The sequence below is a fragment of the Desmodus rotundus genome, chromosome 6 (genome assembly GCF_022682495.2).
Source record: "Desmodus rotundus isolate HL8 chromosome 6, HLdesRot8A.1, whole genome shotgun sequence".
Lineage (NCBI taxonomy): Eukaryota > Metazoa > Chordata > Mammalia > Chiroptera > Phyllostomidae > Desmodus > Desmodus rotundus.
In genome coordinates, this window is record NC_071392.1 from 139,917,668 (window position 1) to 139,936,250 (window position 18,583).

Genomic DNA, 18,583 nt, shown 5'->3' on the forward strand with positions numbered 1-18,583 from the left:
GCTATGGAGGCCTCTTTTTAGATCCTGGAAGAGAATAAGGGAGGTCTAAAGCCAGACCATGACCACCTGCATCACTCCAGCTTGAACTTGGAACCCCAGACCCTTCTCACCCTGCCCCCTCCACTCAAGCACATTTCACAGCTCACCAGGCTGTCTCATGCCAGCATTTGCCCATAATGAACAGAGTTCGGACATCTGGATCCAAACTCTGGGTTTCTAGCCCACCCCCCTGGAACTCCCAAATTGCCTTACTGGTCACCTCATTTGCTGGACATGGTGTCTGCTTGTTGGTAATCCCCAAGCCCAGCAGGTCCTTGACTCACATCCCTAGGTCCAGGGGCCCCTGGAGACATCAGATACCCCCACCCCCAAATTCCACCCCTTTTCCTGGAAGTTGAGGGTGGAAATGATGGGGCTGGCTCTCCAATGCAACTATGTCTTCCCAGGAGAGGAACAGCAGGGAGACAGAGGGGAAGGAGGGGAGGCGAGCAAGGGAGGAAGGGTAATGGCTTAGCCAGTAATTGCACCGTTACCACCTTCAGAAAAAGGAAAACCACTCAGTTTTGTTTCTGTGCACAATATGCTTCCCGCTTCTGCCGCCAACGTTGCAATTCAGAGGCAAAGAAGAGAAGCCTGAGTTCTGGACTCACAGCCGGTGGGCAGCAGGCACGGCACAGATATGCAAGTGGGGAAGTGAGGGGAGGACTGCACCGTCACCTCCCACCCCTGCCCTTCCAGCCGCTCCCAGGCGGAGATGGCTTCCATACATGAAAGTGAGTGCTGGACAGCCCTTGGGGACCACGGAGGGCCTCCCAGCTACGGCCCAGGAGGCAGGAGCGTGCGCAGCGGTTAGAGCAGCTCCATGACCAGCAGGCTGTGGGCTTTGGGATGAGTGTCCTGAGTCCTCTGTGCCTCCATTTCTTCTCCTGCAAAACAGAGGTAAAAATGCTCCCTACCTCCAGGACTGTCGTATGGGCTAAATGAGATGAGCGCAGTGGCTGACACTGTGCATGCTCAGTAAATAGGCATAATTATTACTGAGGGACTCAAGAGACCCTCCTCTCCACAGTGCTCTCCCTGCACCATGGAAGCTCATGCCACCATCTTCAAGTCCCAGCACTTTGGGAGTGTCGTTCTCTGAACCCCTACTGGAGCCAAGCTTGTGATTTGAACATCGCCTGCCCAGGCCTGGTTTGCAGCAATTCCTGTAGCTCAAAGGAATGGGGCTGGAGGGAGAGGGGCCACAAGGCCTGAGGCCATATGAATGGGAATCTAATGCTCTGAACAAAGGAGGTGATGGCTTGCCTTGCGCTTGCCTGACCAGCCTGTTTCCTAGTCTTCATCTATCCCTGTGACATGGAGCATGTTCAGAAGAGAGCAGAACACGCATGTGGTGGGGCCCCAGGGGAGCCAGCAGTGATGTGGAAGAGGACATGAAAGGACAGAGTCACAGATGACCACCTTTCACCCTGACTCTGACAGGGACCATGGAGGTGGCCTATGTGGCTTCAGGGGGCAGGGTCACTCCAGCCTATCACCACTGTCACCACAGCTATTTTTCCCCACTTCCACTACTCTCTTCAGCTCTCCTTTCTTTCCTGCCTTTCCCCCATTTTCTTCCTTCCCTCCCTTGAGCCCTTCTTTCTCAGTGCTCCCTACCCTCTACCCCATGCCTTTCCACCTCCTCTCTTGTTCCCCTCTGCCTTCCCCCCCGTCCATTTCCCTCACTCTTCCCTCCCTCCCAGTGCTGGCCGGACCCTGAGCACAGGGTCCTGGACATTGGGCAGGACCCAGGCTGCGGCATCCTGAGGGTGGAACAATGACTAGAGAGGAAGCAGGGGAACGAAGAGGAGGGAAAAGAGGAAAAGATCTCCTTGGCAACTCTCTCTTACACACACACACACACACACCCTGAAACCTTCCAAAGCCTAGCGCAGGGGTGCGGGCACTGCCTTGGACCAGTACCCCCATCCGGAGTGTAACTGCCACCCTGCTAAGGAGGCACCACAAATTCACTGCCTCCCCTGTGCCCACAAGGCTGGCAGCTGTGCCCAGTGGTGGTGAGCAGCGAGGAGCCAGCCCTGCCTCCGTGGAGCAGAGAGAATGAGCAGATGATTGCATCGGGGGCGACTGTTCCTGCCAGACTCCCCGCTCTCCAGGGTCAGGGCAGTCCTGTGAGCCAGCACACGTGCCCCCATCTGCAACATGTGCAGGACTCAAGAGCAGGACCACATGCCATGGGTTGGTGGCCGGGGGTGGGTGCCCCCCAGTTGCTGCACACAGCTCTGATACACCAGGATGGGGAATGTGAACTGGGGTACAGGCTGCAACCCTTGTATGTGGGGAGGGACAAATGGGAATGAGGGCCAAGTTCCTGGGCCATGGTCGGGGTTGCGGTGGAGAGACATTGACGTCCCAGTGGCATCATAGCAGGCGACCTTCCACAGCCCATACACGGGCTCACACACATACGCACAAGTGGCTCAGGGTCCTGCTGGGCCTGGGCAGGCACCATGGAAAACGTGCCATCCAAACGGCCCCCAAGGGGCCTGTCCCACTAAGGGCAGCGAGCGTAAGGGGGCAGAATCAGTGGAAACTGGGCCGAGAAAAATGATCCTGCAGAGGGTCTAGGCAGAGGGTGATTTGGTTAATTCATTGCAGTAAGTAATGCCAGGCTCGTACTCAAAAGGGAGAGAAGTCAGGAGCCATGGAGCAGCACTGTCCCCTGAGGTGTCCCACATAGGAGAGGGAAGCAGGGAGCCAAGGGACAGGGACATCTACTGGGCCAATGTCTTCACAGCACAACCTGCAGTCACAGGACCCAAGTTCAAGGCCTCCCATGGGTTCTGAATGCTCATGGCACATCTCTTTCCCATGAGCCTTCACTTCCTCCTGAGAAATATGGAGACGAGATGTTCCTTCACAGATTCCAAGGACACTTCAGAGCCAGGCCCTGTGCTAAGCACTTGACCTATTGCACTATTAACACCTCACAAGCAATGGCCATGAGACAGGTACAGTCATTGCCCATTCTGCAGAGATGTGACATGACTTACCCATCTGGGGTCTCTGTGACTTCAGCACCCTGCCCTGTGTTCTTTGGCCTCCACTAGGGCTGGAAGGGCCCTCAGGGAGCCTATGCTCCCTACAGATGGGGCACTGAGGCCCAGAGAGGGAAGCTTCCCTCTCGAAGTCACACAAATCAGGAGCAGAGTCAGGGCCACACCTGAAACCCCTGACTCCCAGAACAGGGCTCCTTCCCTCACCCTGCTCTGCCTGTCCCCTTCCTGACACTGCAGGGCTGCTTGCCTAGGTCCCAGCGTAGCCAGTAAGCACCGAGAGAGAGGAGGAAATGGTGCCAAGGCCCAGGGTGGGTCTCATAGCCCCTCCAGCCAGGTCTGGGGCTTTGTTCTGGCTCCTAGGAGATGGTCATTGCTGCCCAGGATTCCATAGTCAAGGCCCAGCTCAGATAGGCCTGCCCTGGCTTCAACCCATCAGCCTGGCAGACCTGCTGCCATCTGACCCAACCAAGGGGGAAACGGGGCTTATCTGGCACCTCTGGGCTCCACTCCCCCAGATCAGTGACCCAAGGGGCCAGAGTTACCTCTGGTCTGCCTCCCTCCCATCCCTCCCCACCACAGGTGATGTGAGCCTCTGCCTGGTGACACCAGTCAGAGGCCTGACACAGAGTCCAGACCTGGGAGTCCCAACTGAGGGGATGCAGGGACCACAAGAGGCAAGACAGGGGCCAGTGGGAGCCATGCTGGTGGCTGGGCAGAGCAGAAGCCACAGCACGCAGGCTGAGCCTCTCGTCACAATGCCCTGAAGCCTGGTCACTGTTTATCTCAAACACCCTCTGCTGATCTCAGGTCAGGGCCACTGCTAGCGCCCCCATTAGGCAGGCTTGGGGACTCCTGGGCTGCAGACTAGATCGCAGGCTGAAGCTCGAGTGGGGCTTCTGGGCCGTTTGCCAGGCTCTGGGTCAGGTAGGACTCAGCCAGGTGAGCTCCAGGCTGGGTTGGAGCTTAGACCAAGCCTTCTCCTCAGGAAATCAGGAGCAGGAGCCAGCCCCCAATCCCAGCTGGGCTTCCTGTTTGGGGCCAGGTTGGCCAAGGGGATGGGCCTTGGTAGGTAGGAAAGAGAAGAAAGGACATTTTGTAGGACCTGTGACCCCAGAGAGCAGTGGCCCAGGGAGAGAAGCAAGGAGAGAGAGCCAGAGGCTAGGCCGCCTCAAGTGGGGCTGACTCAGCAGGAATGGGCAAGCCTGTTACTCAACTGGTACCAGCCTAGAGCCACAAGGGAGCCCTGGCTCCTGTCACTCTGGAGGGCCCCAGCCACACAGCCTAGACAAGCCCCCTGCACAGCTGGAGTATCCTGGGTAGTGGGGAGACTGTGAACAACCCCTCCCTAGGGGACACTGCGCCTGGGACACTGTCCCAATGGGTGACTTCTTCCAAGTCTCCCTCCTGAGCAAGTGGAGGCACTGGGGCTGGCTAGAATCACTGACCTCCGCCAGTCCTGGTCCTTGCCTACCCTGGCCCTGGCATCAACATTTTGGAGAAAGAGAAAGGTTCTAGCTGTGGTGGCCCAGGACATGAACGTTCATCTCCACCCTGCAGCCCTAGGGCAGATCTCCACTCTTGGGCTAAGCCACCTCTGCAGTGGGGTTGCAGCTCTTAACTAATACCCAAACCCCCTCCACTGCACCACACCTACCCCACCCCACCCGTCCTGCTCATCCACAGGCTGACGAGTCCTAACAGGCCTCCTTTGCCAGTGACAAAAATAACTATTTTCAAAATTCACAGCAGGGCTTTCGCCTACACACACTGTGCCGACTGGAACCTGAAGGGAGATACGAAGAACGCAGTGTGCGGATGGAGGCACGCTATGCAGCAAGGAGGCTCGGAAACCCCCACACCCCTCCTCCCACCACTCAGCTCATGTTCCCCAACACACACACATGTGCGCGGGTGCCCAGAATGGCCAAGTGGGAAGGGCTCTTAGATCAGCCACAGTACACAGGTGGCAGTGAGGCCCAGAGAGGGTCTGGGATTCACCTGAGGTCACACTTGATCTGCATAAGGACAGGAGCAGAACTCACATGTTCTGCTTCCAGGCCAGGCTGCCTACCTCCTTTCCTATACATGTGGCCAGCGGTTAGCTCACACCTGCCCGCAGGACGCACATGCACACAACCGCATGCTCACAGACAGCACTACAGCCTTTGCTTCTGTATTACTGCATTTTAATCAAGTTCATGGGCTCTTCCACAACCACTAGCCTGGCCAGTCCTCTACAACCCTGTGAGGTAGGCAGAGCAAAGTCTAGCATCTCCATTTGCTGATGGGGAAATTGACGCCCAGAGGGGAAGGACTGAGCTTAAGATCAAAGCAGAACCCAGATTTCCTGATTGTTGGTTCAGGGGCTCTTTTCATAGCTGTTTCCACCACCCTGGGTCCTGCAGCAGCTAACAGCCAGGCCAATTCTCCTGGGCACTGGGGAGAGGAAGGAGAGCTTTCTACCACAGCCCCCGCCACCAGTCCAGCCCCAGTATTGGCCCAAGCCATGTGAAGAACCAGGAAGGTCACCACCCTGGGTCCCTGCATCTCCACCCACAGTGCTCAGGGATCTCTTCGGAGAGTGGCCAGATTGCCATGCCTCGGCTGGGGTCCAGGCCTGGACTTGCCTCCACGTGACCCCTCACCCAAGCAGTTCTGCAGAGGTCAGGGTTCAAGCATGAGAACTTAAATGAGCTGAGGTGTTGAGGTCCCAGGAACTCTACCATGGCACCAGGCACCAAGTCCACACAACAGAGCCACAATGTCATTAGAGCTCATTTCACAGATGAGGAAAGTGAGGCCCAGAGAGCTTGTGCAGGTCACCTGAGGCCACAGAGTAAGTCAGTGGAGAGGTAGGACTGGGATCCAGCCATCCCAGTCTAGTTTATTCTACCCTCACCCCAAGCCAAGCTCCCAACTCTCCAGCTGTGGGGCTGTACACCTTCCATTTCCCTGCAGACCACAGGCCCCTCCCTGGGGAGAAGCAGGACCAGGCTGGAGTGGGGCAATATATTTAGGAGGACAGAGAGCCTCACCTCCCCCCCTCAGATCCGTTGGGACATCAGTCTGGTGTTGAGTTTACGGAAAAATGATCGCAGCTTGCAAATCTTGCATTTTTTCTTGCGGCGCCCCCGGGAGAAGCTTCGAGATCGGGCTTCCTCCTCCTCTTCCTCTTCTTCCTCATCACTGGCCCAGGGCCCCCAAGCACCCCCATTAAAGTCAGGATGGGCCCGGGGATTCTCAGCCGGGTAGCGCACAGGGATGGCTGTGCGGTTATAGTCCACCAGGCGGGCCAGCAGGGCGCGGACCACGTCAGGCCGCTGACCAGCTAGGTCCTCCCGTTCATAGGGGTCAGCACTGATGTTGAAGAGCCACACAGCCTGGCGGGCACTGGCCATCCGCTCCAGGTTCCACCAGCTGCCAGGGAAGGCAGCCAGTGTCTGTGGTGGGATCCAGTCGCCATAGCCAGGGTCTCCCGTTAGCAGCTTCCACTCGCCCACACGAATGGCAGCCTGCACAGCAGTGTTCCAGATGCCGAAGCCGCCCTCGAGGGAGCCGTGCCGGGCATGGTTGTAGAGCGGGTCGATGTTGTGCAGGATCTCCGTACGTGGCGAGGCCCGGCCCTCGCTGATGGCTGGCCACACGTCATAGCCATCGAGCCCATCAGCCACAGAGGCAGTGCCACCTGCCAGACCCACCAGGGTCGGGTACCAGTCGGTGATGTGCACCAGTGCCCGGCTTGTCCGTCGTTTTCGTTTGAGCAGTGGGCTGTGGACAAAGCCAAGGCCCCGCACTCCACCTTCCCAGTAAGTGCCCTTGCGTCCTCGCAGCGGCCAGTTGCTGCCCCCCGAGAATGTCTGGCCACCATTGTCACTGGAGAAGATGATGACACTGTTGTTGTAGAAGCCATAACGCTTAAGGGCCCAGGTGATGTTGCGCACGGCCTCATCCATGCAGGTCACCATGGCTGCGTACTTCCGCCGGGCCACGTTGCCCATGGTGCGGTAGCGGTACAGGTACTCACGGGGGGACTGCAGGGGCGTGTGTACTGCCTGGAAGGCCACATAGAGGAAGAGGGGCTGCCGGGGACTGTGGCTGGCTAGGATGTGGCTGACACGCTGGGCATAGAGCATGGTGGAGTACTGGCCGCTGAGCCCCCAGGCCACACTCTCGCCCTCGTGCAGGTCAAAGCCGCACACCCCAGGGCCATCGCAGTTGTCGTAAGTGTAGTAGTCAACGTTGCCCGTGAGCGAGCCCAGGAAGGTGTCAAAGCCCCGGCGGGTGGGCAGGCACTCCTTCCGGTAGAAGCCCAGGTGCCACTTGCCCACCATGTGGGTCGAGTAACCTGCCTCCTGCAGCTTCTGGGGCAGTGTCACCTGGTCCAGGGGCAGGCAGTTGGGCTGCCGAGGGCGGATGATGGAATGCTGAAGTCCTGTGTGGATCTGGTACCTGGGGAGAAGAGCAGAGGGCACAGAAAGCACAAGTAAGCTACAGACCACTGCCCTGGCCATCCAACCCCCTAATACTCACCCTGAAGTGGGCTCTTGTCCCAGCGCACCTGGCATACATAGTAACAGCAACCAGCAGGTATTATCAAATGTGCTAAGCACTTCAAATGCATTATCTCTTTGAATCATCAAAATCAGTTGAAGAAGATATTATTATCATTTTACAGATTAGGAGATTAAAGCTCAGAATGGTTAAGCCACTCACCCAGGATAACACAGCTGGGAATTTAGGGAGTTAAGAGTCAAACCCAGGTTCATCCATCGTGACAACAAAATAATAATAGCTAACACCAAGCACTCACTATGTGCTCAGCATTGAACTAGGCCCCTATATGAATTACCTCACTAAATCTTCACTGCAGCCTAAAGGGTGCATACCATTATTCTTCCCATTTTCCAAATAAAGAAACTGAGGCTCAGGAAAATAAATCACGTGCCCAGTGATTCATACAATTAGTAACTGGAGTTGGGATTTGTACCCCCAGCAGTCTTTAGAGACTTCAGAGTCCCTGAGTTCTAAGCCACTAACTTGCTACGGAGCCTCGAGAAGTCCTGCTTTCTCAGGCAAACTCCTACTCGCTCTTCAAAGCTCAGCCCAAATGCTACCCGCACTGTAAAGTCTCTTCAAGTCTTTCAAAAAATGAGCCACTTTTGCTTCTGAGTTCCCCCAGCATTTAGTACGCACAATCCTTGTCACACCGGCCATGAGATTCTACGCAGTGTACACGCTGTTGGGCCCACTGTATTCCTAGCACTCAGGTGGTGTTCAAAGAACACTCAACTACCTATGGAATGAATGAATGACACTAAGAGGATCTTAGAGTCAGAAGGGACCCAAGTCATCTTCTAGCTTATTCACCCTGTCCTAAAAAGGAACTAAGATCCAGAGGAGGGGAAGGGCCTTCCCCAAGGTCAGTCAAGGCCAGGGCAGAGCCACGACTTCAACATAAATGCAAACAGAGTCCAAGCACAGACGCTTTTCCAGAAAACTAGGCTGCCACTTCCCTTCCCCCATGTGTTTGCTCATGGTAGGAGTGAGTTGGTTGAAATGGGAGATCTTTAAAAATCTTTCAGTTCCCAAATTCTATGAGACTGGCTCTTCTGCACCTGTCTGTAAATGCATGTGGCCCCTGGATCTGGGTCACTTACCCAGGCTACCACCTTGAGGCAGAAAAAAATGGTTAGCAGAATCCTCATTCATTCATTCTAATCCCATTCTCCCTGGTGTGGTAAAAGCCCCAGTGGGATCTGCCTGTAGGGTCTTGCCTTCACTCAAGTCTTAAAAGTCCAGAATAAAAAAATGCCTGGAACTTCACCAGTGTATTAGAATCCCATACCTTTTTTCTAGCCCTTCGCCCTCACCCCAGGGGATCCAAACTAAAGCAATACCTGACACCTTTAACCCAGACACTGGGGTGGGTTTTTTGTTTTGGTTTCTGCTCTTGTAGCTGTTACTGTTAGCTATCATTAACTACTACTGCCATTTTTAATACTATAGGCCATATACGTTATTTCACTTAATCCCCATAAAAAACCTACAGGGAAGACTATCATTACCTTCATTCTACAGATGATGAAACTGAAGCTCCCAAAAGTGAGGCCACGGGTCCAAGTTCAGACAGCTGGCAAGCAGTGGAGCGACACGACTCATGCTCAACATTTCTCAGTGACGAGGCCTCTGAGGACCTCAGTCAAGCTAATGAGTGATTAGATTTGATTCAAGAAGTACTCTGGGGCCCTGAGTCAGGGCCAAGCCTCTCTTTCCAGGGGCTGGGCACCACTGTTGTGTAAAGTGGGTGGGCCGACTCAGAGTCCCTGAAGCCCGTGTGCAAATGAGTAACATGAGAAAAGTTGGCTCTCTCCAGCTTCACCAAGCAAGGACTGGATTCATTAACAAACACTAATGAGAGTCGTCAGCATCACTCAGATGCAGCCAGCTGCAGGGGGCGGAGGGCAGACGCTGCCCAGCCACGCTCGGCTAACTACACAGATGAGGGGGGGGTGCAGCTGGAACACTGCCCTGCTGGATGTTCATTCCCCTGCTTAAACCAAAAGTCACCTCTTGGGACAGAAATGATAACTTGTACACAAATCCTGGTCATGCAGATTCCTCCTCCCTCTTCTGGAGGTTAGTCTTCACCACCAGTGCCACCCGCAACACATACAGTGGCCCCTCTTCCTCTTTCTCCCGTCTTCTCTCCGTTCCTGGATCTAAATGCTGAGTGCCACACTGAAGGAAGGAAAGGCAGCTATTTGACTCCCAGCTCCAGAACCCCTGCCAAGTACCTGGCCTTTCAGCCCCCTCTCTTACAGAACCTGAAGTTGGGTACAGGCATGAATGAGTTGGGCCCTGCCTGACTCCATGCCTCAGTTTCTCCAATCCAGAAATCAGGGAGATTACAGCTCTGGTTCCTGAGGTCACACTAGTAGTTTTTGGGTGGAACTTGGGAGAAAGCAGGCCTTGGACCCCATCCAAGGAGGATTAGCTTCAGCCTTGCCAAAGGATTTTCTCCTAAGTGGCCAGAGTTTGCTTTCCACACCCCCACCTCCTATTTCCCTGCTCTTTTAATCCTGTAATCCTGCCACCTTGCCAGTGGACAACTCCTTCTGTGAAAGCAGCAAGTCTCCTTGGGACTCCCAGCCAATTTAGGAGGCTTGGAGAAATGAAGTCACTAGCCTAAGGCTACTGAGGTCATGGCATCCTATGTGCGTCTCTCTCCTCCACCTGTCAAAACGTCGGTTTCTTCCCAACGTAGTCATCAGGCAGTTTGGACACCCTAGCCCTTCCAGTGACATAGAGGGTGCCATTCATTGACAGCCAAGCAGGTTACACGAAATTCATTCCATCCTCACCGCTGTTTCTCAAAAGAAAAACTGTTCTTCACCCCATTTTATGGGCAAGAAAACGGAGGCTTAGAGATATTAACTAGTTTGTTCAGGGCCTTGGGGTGTGTAAACAGAAGCACCATTCAAATCTAAGTGTCAGAGGCTGCCATATTCCTTTAACAAAGGGATGAGCAGACGTCTCCTGCACAAGATGTGGAGTGTCAGTGTCCTAGAACAGGAGGGAGAGACCTCAAAGGCGATCCAATTGGAGGCCCAGAGAGGGCAAAGGTTATGCTAATGATCACACAGCCAACTGGAGACAGAATTGGCCCCGAGGCCTGGTTTCCCAGGTCCCAGAGGGGAGATGTAAATGCAGGGGAAATCCACAGCTGGATTTATCTAGGGCTTGGACAGCCTGTCCCAGGGCCTGGGTCATGCCTACCTGCCAGTGAGAAGTTGGCTCCGTGAAGGCGTGCAGATGGGCTGGATATAATAATTCTCCAACTTGACACCTTCCGCGGCCAGCCGGTCTAGTGTAGGGGTCTCGATATCTGAGCCATGGTAGCCTACGTCGTGGTAGCCCTGGTCATCGGTGAGGATGAAGATAATGTGGGGAGGCTGGGGTGGAGCGATGGAGGGCTGCTCGCTGGCCTCTCCGGGCCCGTCGGCCACCAGGCTTGGCTTGGCCCAGTCCCAGGACAGGTAGCCGAAGCTGAGCAGGCTGACCAGCGAGAAGCCAGTGAGGGCGTGCATCGCCAAGCCGTCCCGCGCGCGTCTTGGCATGCAGAGCTCCCCGGGCCTCACCGCCCCGCGCGCCCAGGGCGCACGGCCCGCTCGCCCGCCGGCCGGCCTGCCTGGACGCTGCGAGAGCGCTCAGCGCCCCCGGCGGTGGGGGGGGGTGGGTGCTGCCCAGTGAATGGTCCTGGACGGGCGTTCGGGCGGCGAGGCCGGACCTGCACGGCTGCAGCGGGGCGCCCTGGAGAGGTCCGGCCCGCGCCCAGCTGCCTCCCACCGCCCTCTCGCCCACCCTATGCCGCCCTCGCTCCCTCTCCCCCAGCTCAGCTGGGCCAGCCTGAGACGCGGCGTGGTGACTTCCAAAAAGTGCTCTCCACCATCCTCAAACTCTCTTCTTCCTTCTAGCCCTCGATTTCTCCCGCCTCCTAATTTCTCTTGCCTCTGCTTTCCCTTTCTCCTCCCTCCCGACCCTCCAGCCCCAGGCCCGGCCTCTCGCCCCGCCCGGAGTCTTGAGAACAGTTGGCCTCCCGGCAGGGAGGTGGGCAGGACCCCAGCGGGAAAGGGGAGGGAGGCACGGGTTGGGCGGGTCTGGGGTTGACACCGCGGAGAGAACTCGAAAAAGTTGTAACATCTGCCGGGCCAAGCCCCAGGTGGAGGGGCGGGATGCCGGGAGGCGGCTCCGCCCCCGGGCGGGAAGCCCAGGCCAGCTCGGCCCTCTGGCTCTAGCCCCCACCCTCGCCGGGTTAGGGAAAAGAGGGAGGGGGCTGCTTGGAATTCGATGGAACAGCTCCGGAATACCCGGGTCAGACATTCCTGGATTATGGAGTCTTAGCATCTCCGAATACCCGCCCTGAAAGGGACGCGCATGATTCTCTCTTCCAACCGGCTCATCTACAGTAAGAGAAACTGAGACCCTGAAATGGGCGGGAACTCGTCTAGGTCACGGAACAAGTTAGTGGCTTCTTCCCTTGGCTTGCAGTGGCTGTTTGAGTGGCAGCAGAGAGAGTAATGGAGAATAGGAGGTGACTTTGGAAAGCACCAGGCGCTGGAAATCAGGAAGCTAGGTTCTGGCCTTGCCAGCTTCCCCCTCCCCCCCCCCCCCATTCTGCAGTTTACAACTGGAACCTTAGAATGCCCGTGCTAGAATCCAAAGGGCAGGGGCTGTTGTATACATCTTGTATCCACAGGATCTAGAGGCTCAATCCGTCTATGTACCATGAATGAATGAACGGATGAATGGGCCTCAAGGGTTATCCAGGCCAACTCCCACCCAAGAAAGCCTCCACTGCAGGAAAAGCAAGCCTGGGGACTCCTGGGCCAGGCACGTATTATAGATGAGTAAAGCAGGGGGCTCGCTGTATTGCCTGCCAGAGGAAGGCAGTGGGAGAATGTGGACCCATGCAACTGAGTCTCCTGATTTTTTTTTTAAGGAAACCCAAATGTAGTCTATTATGAGAAATATTCCAGTCGTTGAGTGTTAGTAACTAATTTAGAGCAAAATGTAAACACTATACAGTCTAAATCAAACCTACCCAAGGACTGTTTTAGGCCACTGGGTACCTGTTTGCAACTTCTGTGTTGCTTTCCAAATTTTTACTAGGCTGCATTTTTAAATGGGAGAACCTAGTTAGGCAAAACCAGGACTTCAAATGTTTAACATGCTAATCTCCAGAAGGGAGGTTGGTGAAGCTGTATTCCCCAACTTCATGTGACCAAGGCCCCGTTTTTCACACAGCCCCTCAAAGGGGCAGTGTTTTGTAAACTTTGGGAAACAAAGAGTGTCTGGGTGTGACTTCTCTCTTGGCACATTTCCCCTGCCAGTATTCTGTCACGATCCTTTCCTGCGTCCTTAAAACCACTGAGTATGGGGAAAGACACCAGACCTCCAAAATAGCAGCCGGAGTACATCTGCATTTTGAAACGAGGGCTGCGTGGGGCCACCACTCAACGGCCCATATTTAGGGTGACCAGATTTATCAAAAGGGAAAACTGAGCCTATTGTTCTGGCAGCAGAAATGTTTAGGACAGACGGGAAAAACACAGCCTCCTGAGGGGAAGGCTGCTAAAATGATGCTGTGGCAGAGGCTGTCCTGGGGGTCAAAGTGGGACAAGTCACAGGGGAGTCAGATGGACTTGGGGTTTGCATTCTTTGCCTTGTCCCAGATCTTGGTCAGGAGGAACTGGAGAAGCAGCACAAGTATAAATGGCAATGGGGATGAGGTGGGGATTCAGCCCCACCCCCAAAATAAAGGTCTAGGAGGCTCACAAGCTGCAGGTCTCTAGGAGGTTGTCCCAGAGACAAGACAAGCACAGTTTCTGAGAGTTCACACTGCGGGCTCTGGCGTCATATTGCTTGAGTTCAAATCTTGCTGCTTACTTGGGGTCAGGCCCTGGGTCAATTATTTTACCTCCCTCAGCCTCCATTTCCCTGTCCGCGAAATGGGGTAATGATACAAATGAGATGCAACGCTGTGCTCAGTAATGTGTGCAGCGCATAGTAAGCACTCAAGGGGTGGGAGGCGTTTTCATGCTTGTCCTCTGTGGTTCTGAGAGCGAAGACCAAGTCCTGTGAGTGAATGTGACCGGGAGACCGATTTCAGACCAATTCAAGGGATTACTTCTGTAAGTCACCTGGCAGCTTAATACACGGGTGACAGTGATGGATGAATCCCTATGTGGTGACGAGTGGGTGGAGCTCTTGGACCTAACTTTTTTTTTAAGATTTGATTTATTTTTTAGAGAGAGGGGAAGGGAGAAAGAGAGGGAACAAAACAGTGATCTGCCCCAAACTGGGGATCTGGCGCATGACCCAGGCATGTGTGCTGACGGGGAATTGAACTGGTGACCTTTCGGTTCACAGGCCAGCACTCAGCCCACTGAGCCGGACCAGCCAGGGTGGGGCTAACTCTTGTTTCTCAATAGTCACATTTCTTTGATGAGTCCCTCAGCAATCACCCAAGCCCACCGTGTTCTCAGCGAGCACCATTCCCCCTTTCATGCTCTAGGGAAATAAGTACTGACCTTCGGCTCTTCTTTTAATGCCATTACACAACAGCGCAGGGCTGGAACATTTAAACCAGGCCTTCCCAAAGGCAAGGAGGAAATAACCACAAAGAGTAATGCGAATTCAGGTCATAGCACTTTCAAGGTGTGACTCACTCATCTTCCTTTTGTGTCCTCTGCAGGATCCCTACCTGCCTTCTTTCCTGGGACCATGTCCATCAGCCCTCCTCCCATCCAGGTAAACTCTCAAGAACTCTAAGCTGTACCACGTCAGCCCCAAGAAGTACGTCTCAGAGAAACAGAAGCTAGTCTTTGCAGTTTCCATCTCAGAACCTAGCTGCTTCCAAGATGATTGACAGCAGGAATATCCACCTCATACTGGTAAGATCGGTCCTCTCATTCACAGAGGTGAGCACTCACCCCGTAGCCCCCAGAGGACAGCTGCACTAAAGCACTGGGAGGAACCTAACATCTGCACACAAAATGCAGGTCAGATGTGGGAGGGATACTGTGGATAGCGTGGCTACTTCCTGTCAGAAATTTCCATTGATGAAATCAGACTTCAAAAAGCACTGAGCTCCTCCGCACTGGAATTATGCAAGAAGGGGATAAAGTGCCTATCTGTCCAGGAAGTAACAGAGAAGATCCCTAACCTAAAAACGGGGAGCAAAGCTCAAGGACCTTAAAATTCTTTCCTGCTTGAAAATGTTATGATTCTAATTATTTATTCTCAGAAAACTCTTTAGGACGCAGATATAAATATGAAAAACTGGACGAGTCGGTTTTGTGGCTTCATTGCTATGCATGGTGTGTGTGTATGTTTGGCCACCTTTGAACTAAAATTATCTTAGTGCAGGTATTATTTCCTTCTGACTTCATTGACCTTGGCAAAGATCTCACGCCCAGATTATGCATGCTGTCCTCCTCTGGAGGTCGATTTGTCGAGGCTGGATCAAATCAAGGGCCTGAAAGAAAATGCAGACAGCCTCTGAGCAGTCGAAAATGTCAAGGTTCAACCCTTTAACTCAGAAGGGAGCTCCTGGGGCTTTCCTCTCGCCAAGCCTACGGACTCCTACTTCATACACAATTCTTACAGGGTTTATGGTTTCATTTCCCAGCCCAAGAGTATTGGGAGCAGCTCAGAAAGAATACATACGAAGGTGGCTTGAGGCAACTGCCTGTTTTATACTAATACAGTGTCAGAGAGAAAACATTAGGGAGAAACAAAAGAGTAAACAGAAACATCAGATTGGTGAATTCCAAAAGGCTAGGAGTTTGGGGCCACTTGAACAGGAGCAAAGAGCCACGTCTACCTAAACACACCGAGGGCGTCGCCGCTAAGTCACAGCCCCGCACAGGCGTGAATGATGGATGCCTCACCCTCCAGGGTGTCAATGCAGTTCAGGAGCCTCTCTCTAAGAAAGCTAGGGAAGACCCGGGCTACTGTTTAAGCCTTCCATCCCGAAGTGGTTACTATGACAAGTTCATGGTATAAGCTCAGCTTCAGTTCTGGAGCATTCTCCCTGAAGAGGCAGGCTCAGGAGGCAGCAACGTCTGCAGTAGGCTCCATGGAGATGAGGATGCTAGAGGTCAGGCTCAGGAACCCAGCAGCACGCTCCTTCCCAGTGGCAGGTCCGGCTCGTCTACCTCCTGCCTCCTCTTAGCAGCCCTCAGATGCCAGCATGATGCTTCCAGCACTTCAAGCTGCAAAGGTTCTGTTCCTTGAAAGGGTGAGTGGCCCTTGGGTAAGCAGCCCCCGGAGTGGAGCGCGGAATTCCAACAGTTCGACCACATCCTCCTACCAAGCAGCTTCTCTGTCTGGGAAAGACCTCCACAAAAGAAAATCTCACAAGTTCCCTTGGACACCTCGTCTAGTAACCACTGGTCGCCATGCTCTCAACTAGGGCATCATTAATTAGAATTAATTAATGATTAACGGAAAGGTTGGAGATATTTAAGAAAGCTATACTGGCTACATGATGGAGAATGTATTGCAAAGGCCCCAGTTAAGGGTCTGTGTGAGAAGGCCAGGTAGAGACACGCCTGCCCACGTGAGCTATTCTCTCCAGTGGACAGGCTTCACGGCATCTGAGGCCCAGTTCTTCCTGGATATTACTTGGGCAAAGTGGTTCTAAGAGGAAAAGTGTTTTCTTCTTTGATGCTGGGGCATCCCATTAGCATTTCCGGGAGAGATAGGCATACCCCCTGAGCGTTGCTTCTGGTCCTCTCTGTGGTCTCGCTGAGCGCCCCTTGTGTCAGGACCCCCGTATCAGACATCGCATCCAGGAGTGCCAATAGCCTGGGCACCCGAGGCCCCTTGCCTTTAACCCTTCACAGGGCCCCTGCCCGGGCATTTCAATGGCTCCTTTCTCTGGCGCTCAATGAAACATTCTTCCAAGTAGATTATTGAAAGCAGAGCTCTGGGTACACAATGGGTGCTCTGTGCTCACAGCCGCTGCCCAATCTGTTTGCCCAGCCTGACTGTGGCCTCTCCTCTCCGCACACTCCCCACCCTCCACCCACCCGACCCCGGCCCCACCTCGAGGCCAGCTCAAAGGGAGGCCGTATGAAAGGACTTGTTCTCCACCTTCTCAGAAGTACCCGCCGGGGCTCTGCCAGCCTCAGGAGGAATCGGCCTAATCCGGGCCTGCCTCCAGCCCATCCATCTGGGCTGTGCCCACTCTGATGTCCAGAGGCTTCCATCCTCACTGGTCAGCTGACATTTCTCTCTCTTATACACACACGTGTGCACAAACACGCACACACTGAGTGGGGGTGCTGAGATCCAGGTGAATGGAGGGGCTCCTAAAGGTGAGAACGACAGGCCGCCCACCAGCACCTCCCCACAAGCCTCCAGATTCAGGGTCCTGGTTAAATGTGAGGCCCCTGGAGCCAGGTTGCCTGCGTTCCAGCCCAGCTCCACCGTGTGCTAGCTGCATGACTTAGCTGCCTGCATTAACCTCTCAGTGCCCTGTTTGTAAAATGGGAATAATAATAGTACTCGTTTCATGAGGTTGTTGCGAGGATTACGACAAACAAGCCATGTGAAGTTCTTAGCACAGTGCCTGGTGCATAATAAGCTCTCAAGAAATGATAGCTATTGTTGTTATTGTTGCTATACTTGGATTCCATTGTCAAGATCCCCAGAGTCTATTCCGACAAGTGCATAGCCTTGGGAACAAAAGTCTGTTCCCCTGATCAAGTCAGTCCTCTCCTACATTTTCAATGGCTACCAGCTGCCTGCAGCAAGAAGCTCAAGCGTCTTAGCTTGGTATTCAGGGACAGAACTTTGCCTTCCTTCTTTGCAGTAGTCACTGGTTGGTAAGTAATGGGTCCCCTCACTGTTAGTACTGTTGTCATCGTCCTCGACTGTATTTGGAGAAACTGGCTCTAAGGAGACCCTGCCTAGGAACAAAACCCTGAGTCAACACTGAACTGAAATTTGAAAGTAATAATAATAATAATATAATAGCTTGTATTTCTGGAACATCTACCATGTGTCAGATATCATGCAGGACTCTACTTAATTCTCACACACTCCAGTGACACAGGTAATGTTATCATCATCTGCATCTTATGGATGGAGAAACTAAGAAGCAAAGAAAGAGTAAGTCTTTTGCCCAAAGTCACACAGCTAGAAGATGTCAGAGACAGGATTTGAACCTAGGTCAGGAACCTAATGTCTGCTGTGTTAGATACCCAATCTTTCATCCTCCTGTTAGAGACAGCCAGCCTGTCAAGGGGTCTTCGCTTATAGTTTCCCCTGCACTTGAGATGCTGCTCTGGTCCCAGTGCATCGGATTAGTTTGAAAGTCCCCAGGGGCCCTGGGAGGTCTGAGTGGGCCCAGAAATGACACAGATACATGGTTTGGGAGGCTCCATTCCTCTCCGACATCCAGCGACTTTTGCACAGCTCCACCCCTTGGGCCCCAAGTGGGAACGGAGCCACCTTGCAAGCCTGCTATCAGGCCTGTTCCCTTCCCTCCACATTCCCTCCCTGAGGCCCCAGTGCCTGCTTCGAATAGAGCCTGTGTGTCCAAAGCCCTTCAAGGCAGGGGCCTCCCCTAGCTGTCTATCTTCTCAGACCCAGATGTCACCTGTCAGTTCTGCCACCCTGGGAAACAAGAGTCAGCCTCCCAGGGCAGCAACCTTGCTGGGCTTTTCTTTGGAGGGGTGGCCTTGGCTAGACAGCTCAAAGCCAGGGAGAGTCACAAATGACAGGGACTGTGGCTTGCCTCTGTTCCCATGGCAACGGCTGTGCTCCACTTAGTCGATCACTTTTTGAAGCTCCTGCTGGTGTGAAAGTTATTTTACATAGAAGTGCTTAACTCTTATCCAGGAACTCTACTCTGGGTCTTTAGATCCTTCCAGGTTCCTTGTAAAGTTGATTTTCTCTTTCCTCCCTTTGTGGAAGTCCTTTCATCTTTAAAGCTCAGCTCCAATCCCACC

At 53.8% G+C, this 18,583-nt stretch overlaps 1 protein-coding gene across 1 annotated transcript; it reads right to left on the reverse strand.

Annotated features, from left to right (window-relative positions):
* Positions 1–5,245: 5,245 nt before the first annotated feature.
* Positions 5,246–11,629, reverse strand: ARSI (arylsulfatase family member I). Its single transcript, XM_024577108.3, has 2 exons — positions 10,839–11,629; positions 5,246–7,511 (listed from the first exon to the last, which is right to left on the reverse strand). The coding sequence occupies exons 1-2, from the start codon at positions 11,177–11,179 to the stop codon at positions 6,107–6,109; spliced, it is 1,746 nt and encodes a 581-aa protein (XP_024432876.1). The 5' UTR covers positions 11,180–11,629; the 3' UTR covers positions 5,246–6,106.
* Positions 11,630–18,583: the final 6,954 nt, after the last annotated feature.

Excerpts from the sequence above, each read along its gene's own strand:
- ARSI (XM_024577108.3), bottom strand. The coding sequence starts at position 11,179 with ATGCCAAGACGCGCGCGGGACGGCTTGGCGATGCACGCCCTCACTGGC. Across the intron at positions 7,512-10,838 it reads AGCCAACTTCTCACTGGCAG|GTACCAGATCCACACAGGAC; the intron begins GTAGGCATGACC and ends TCTTCTCCCCAG.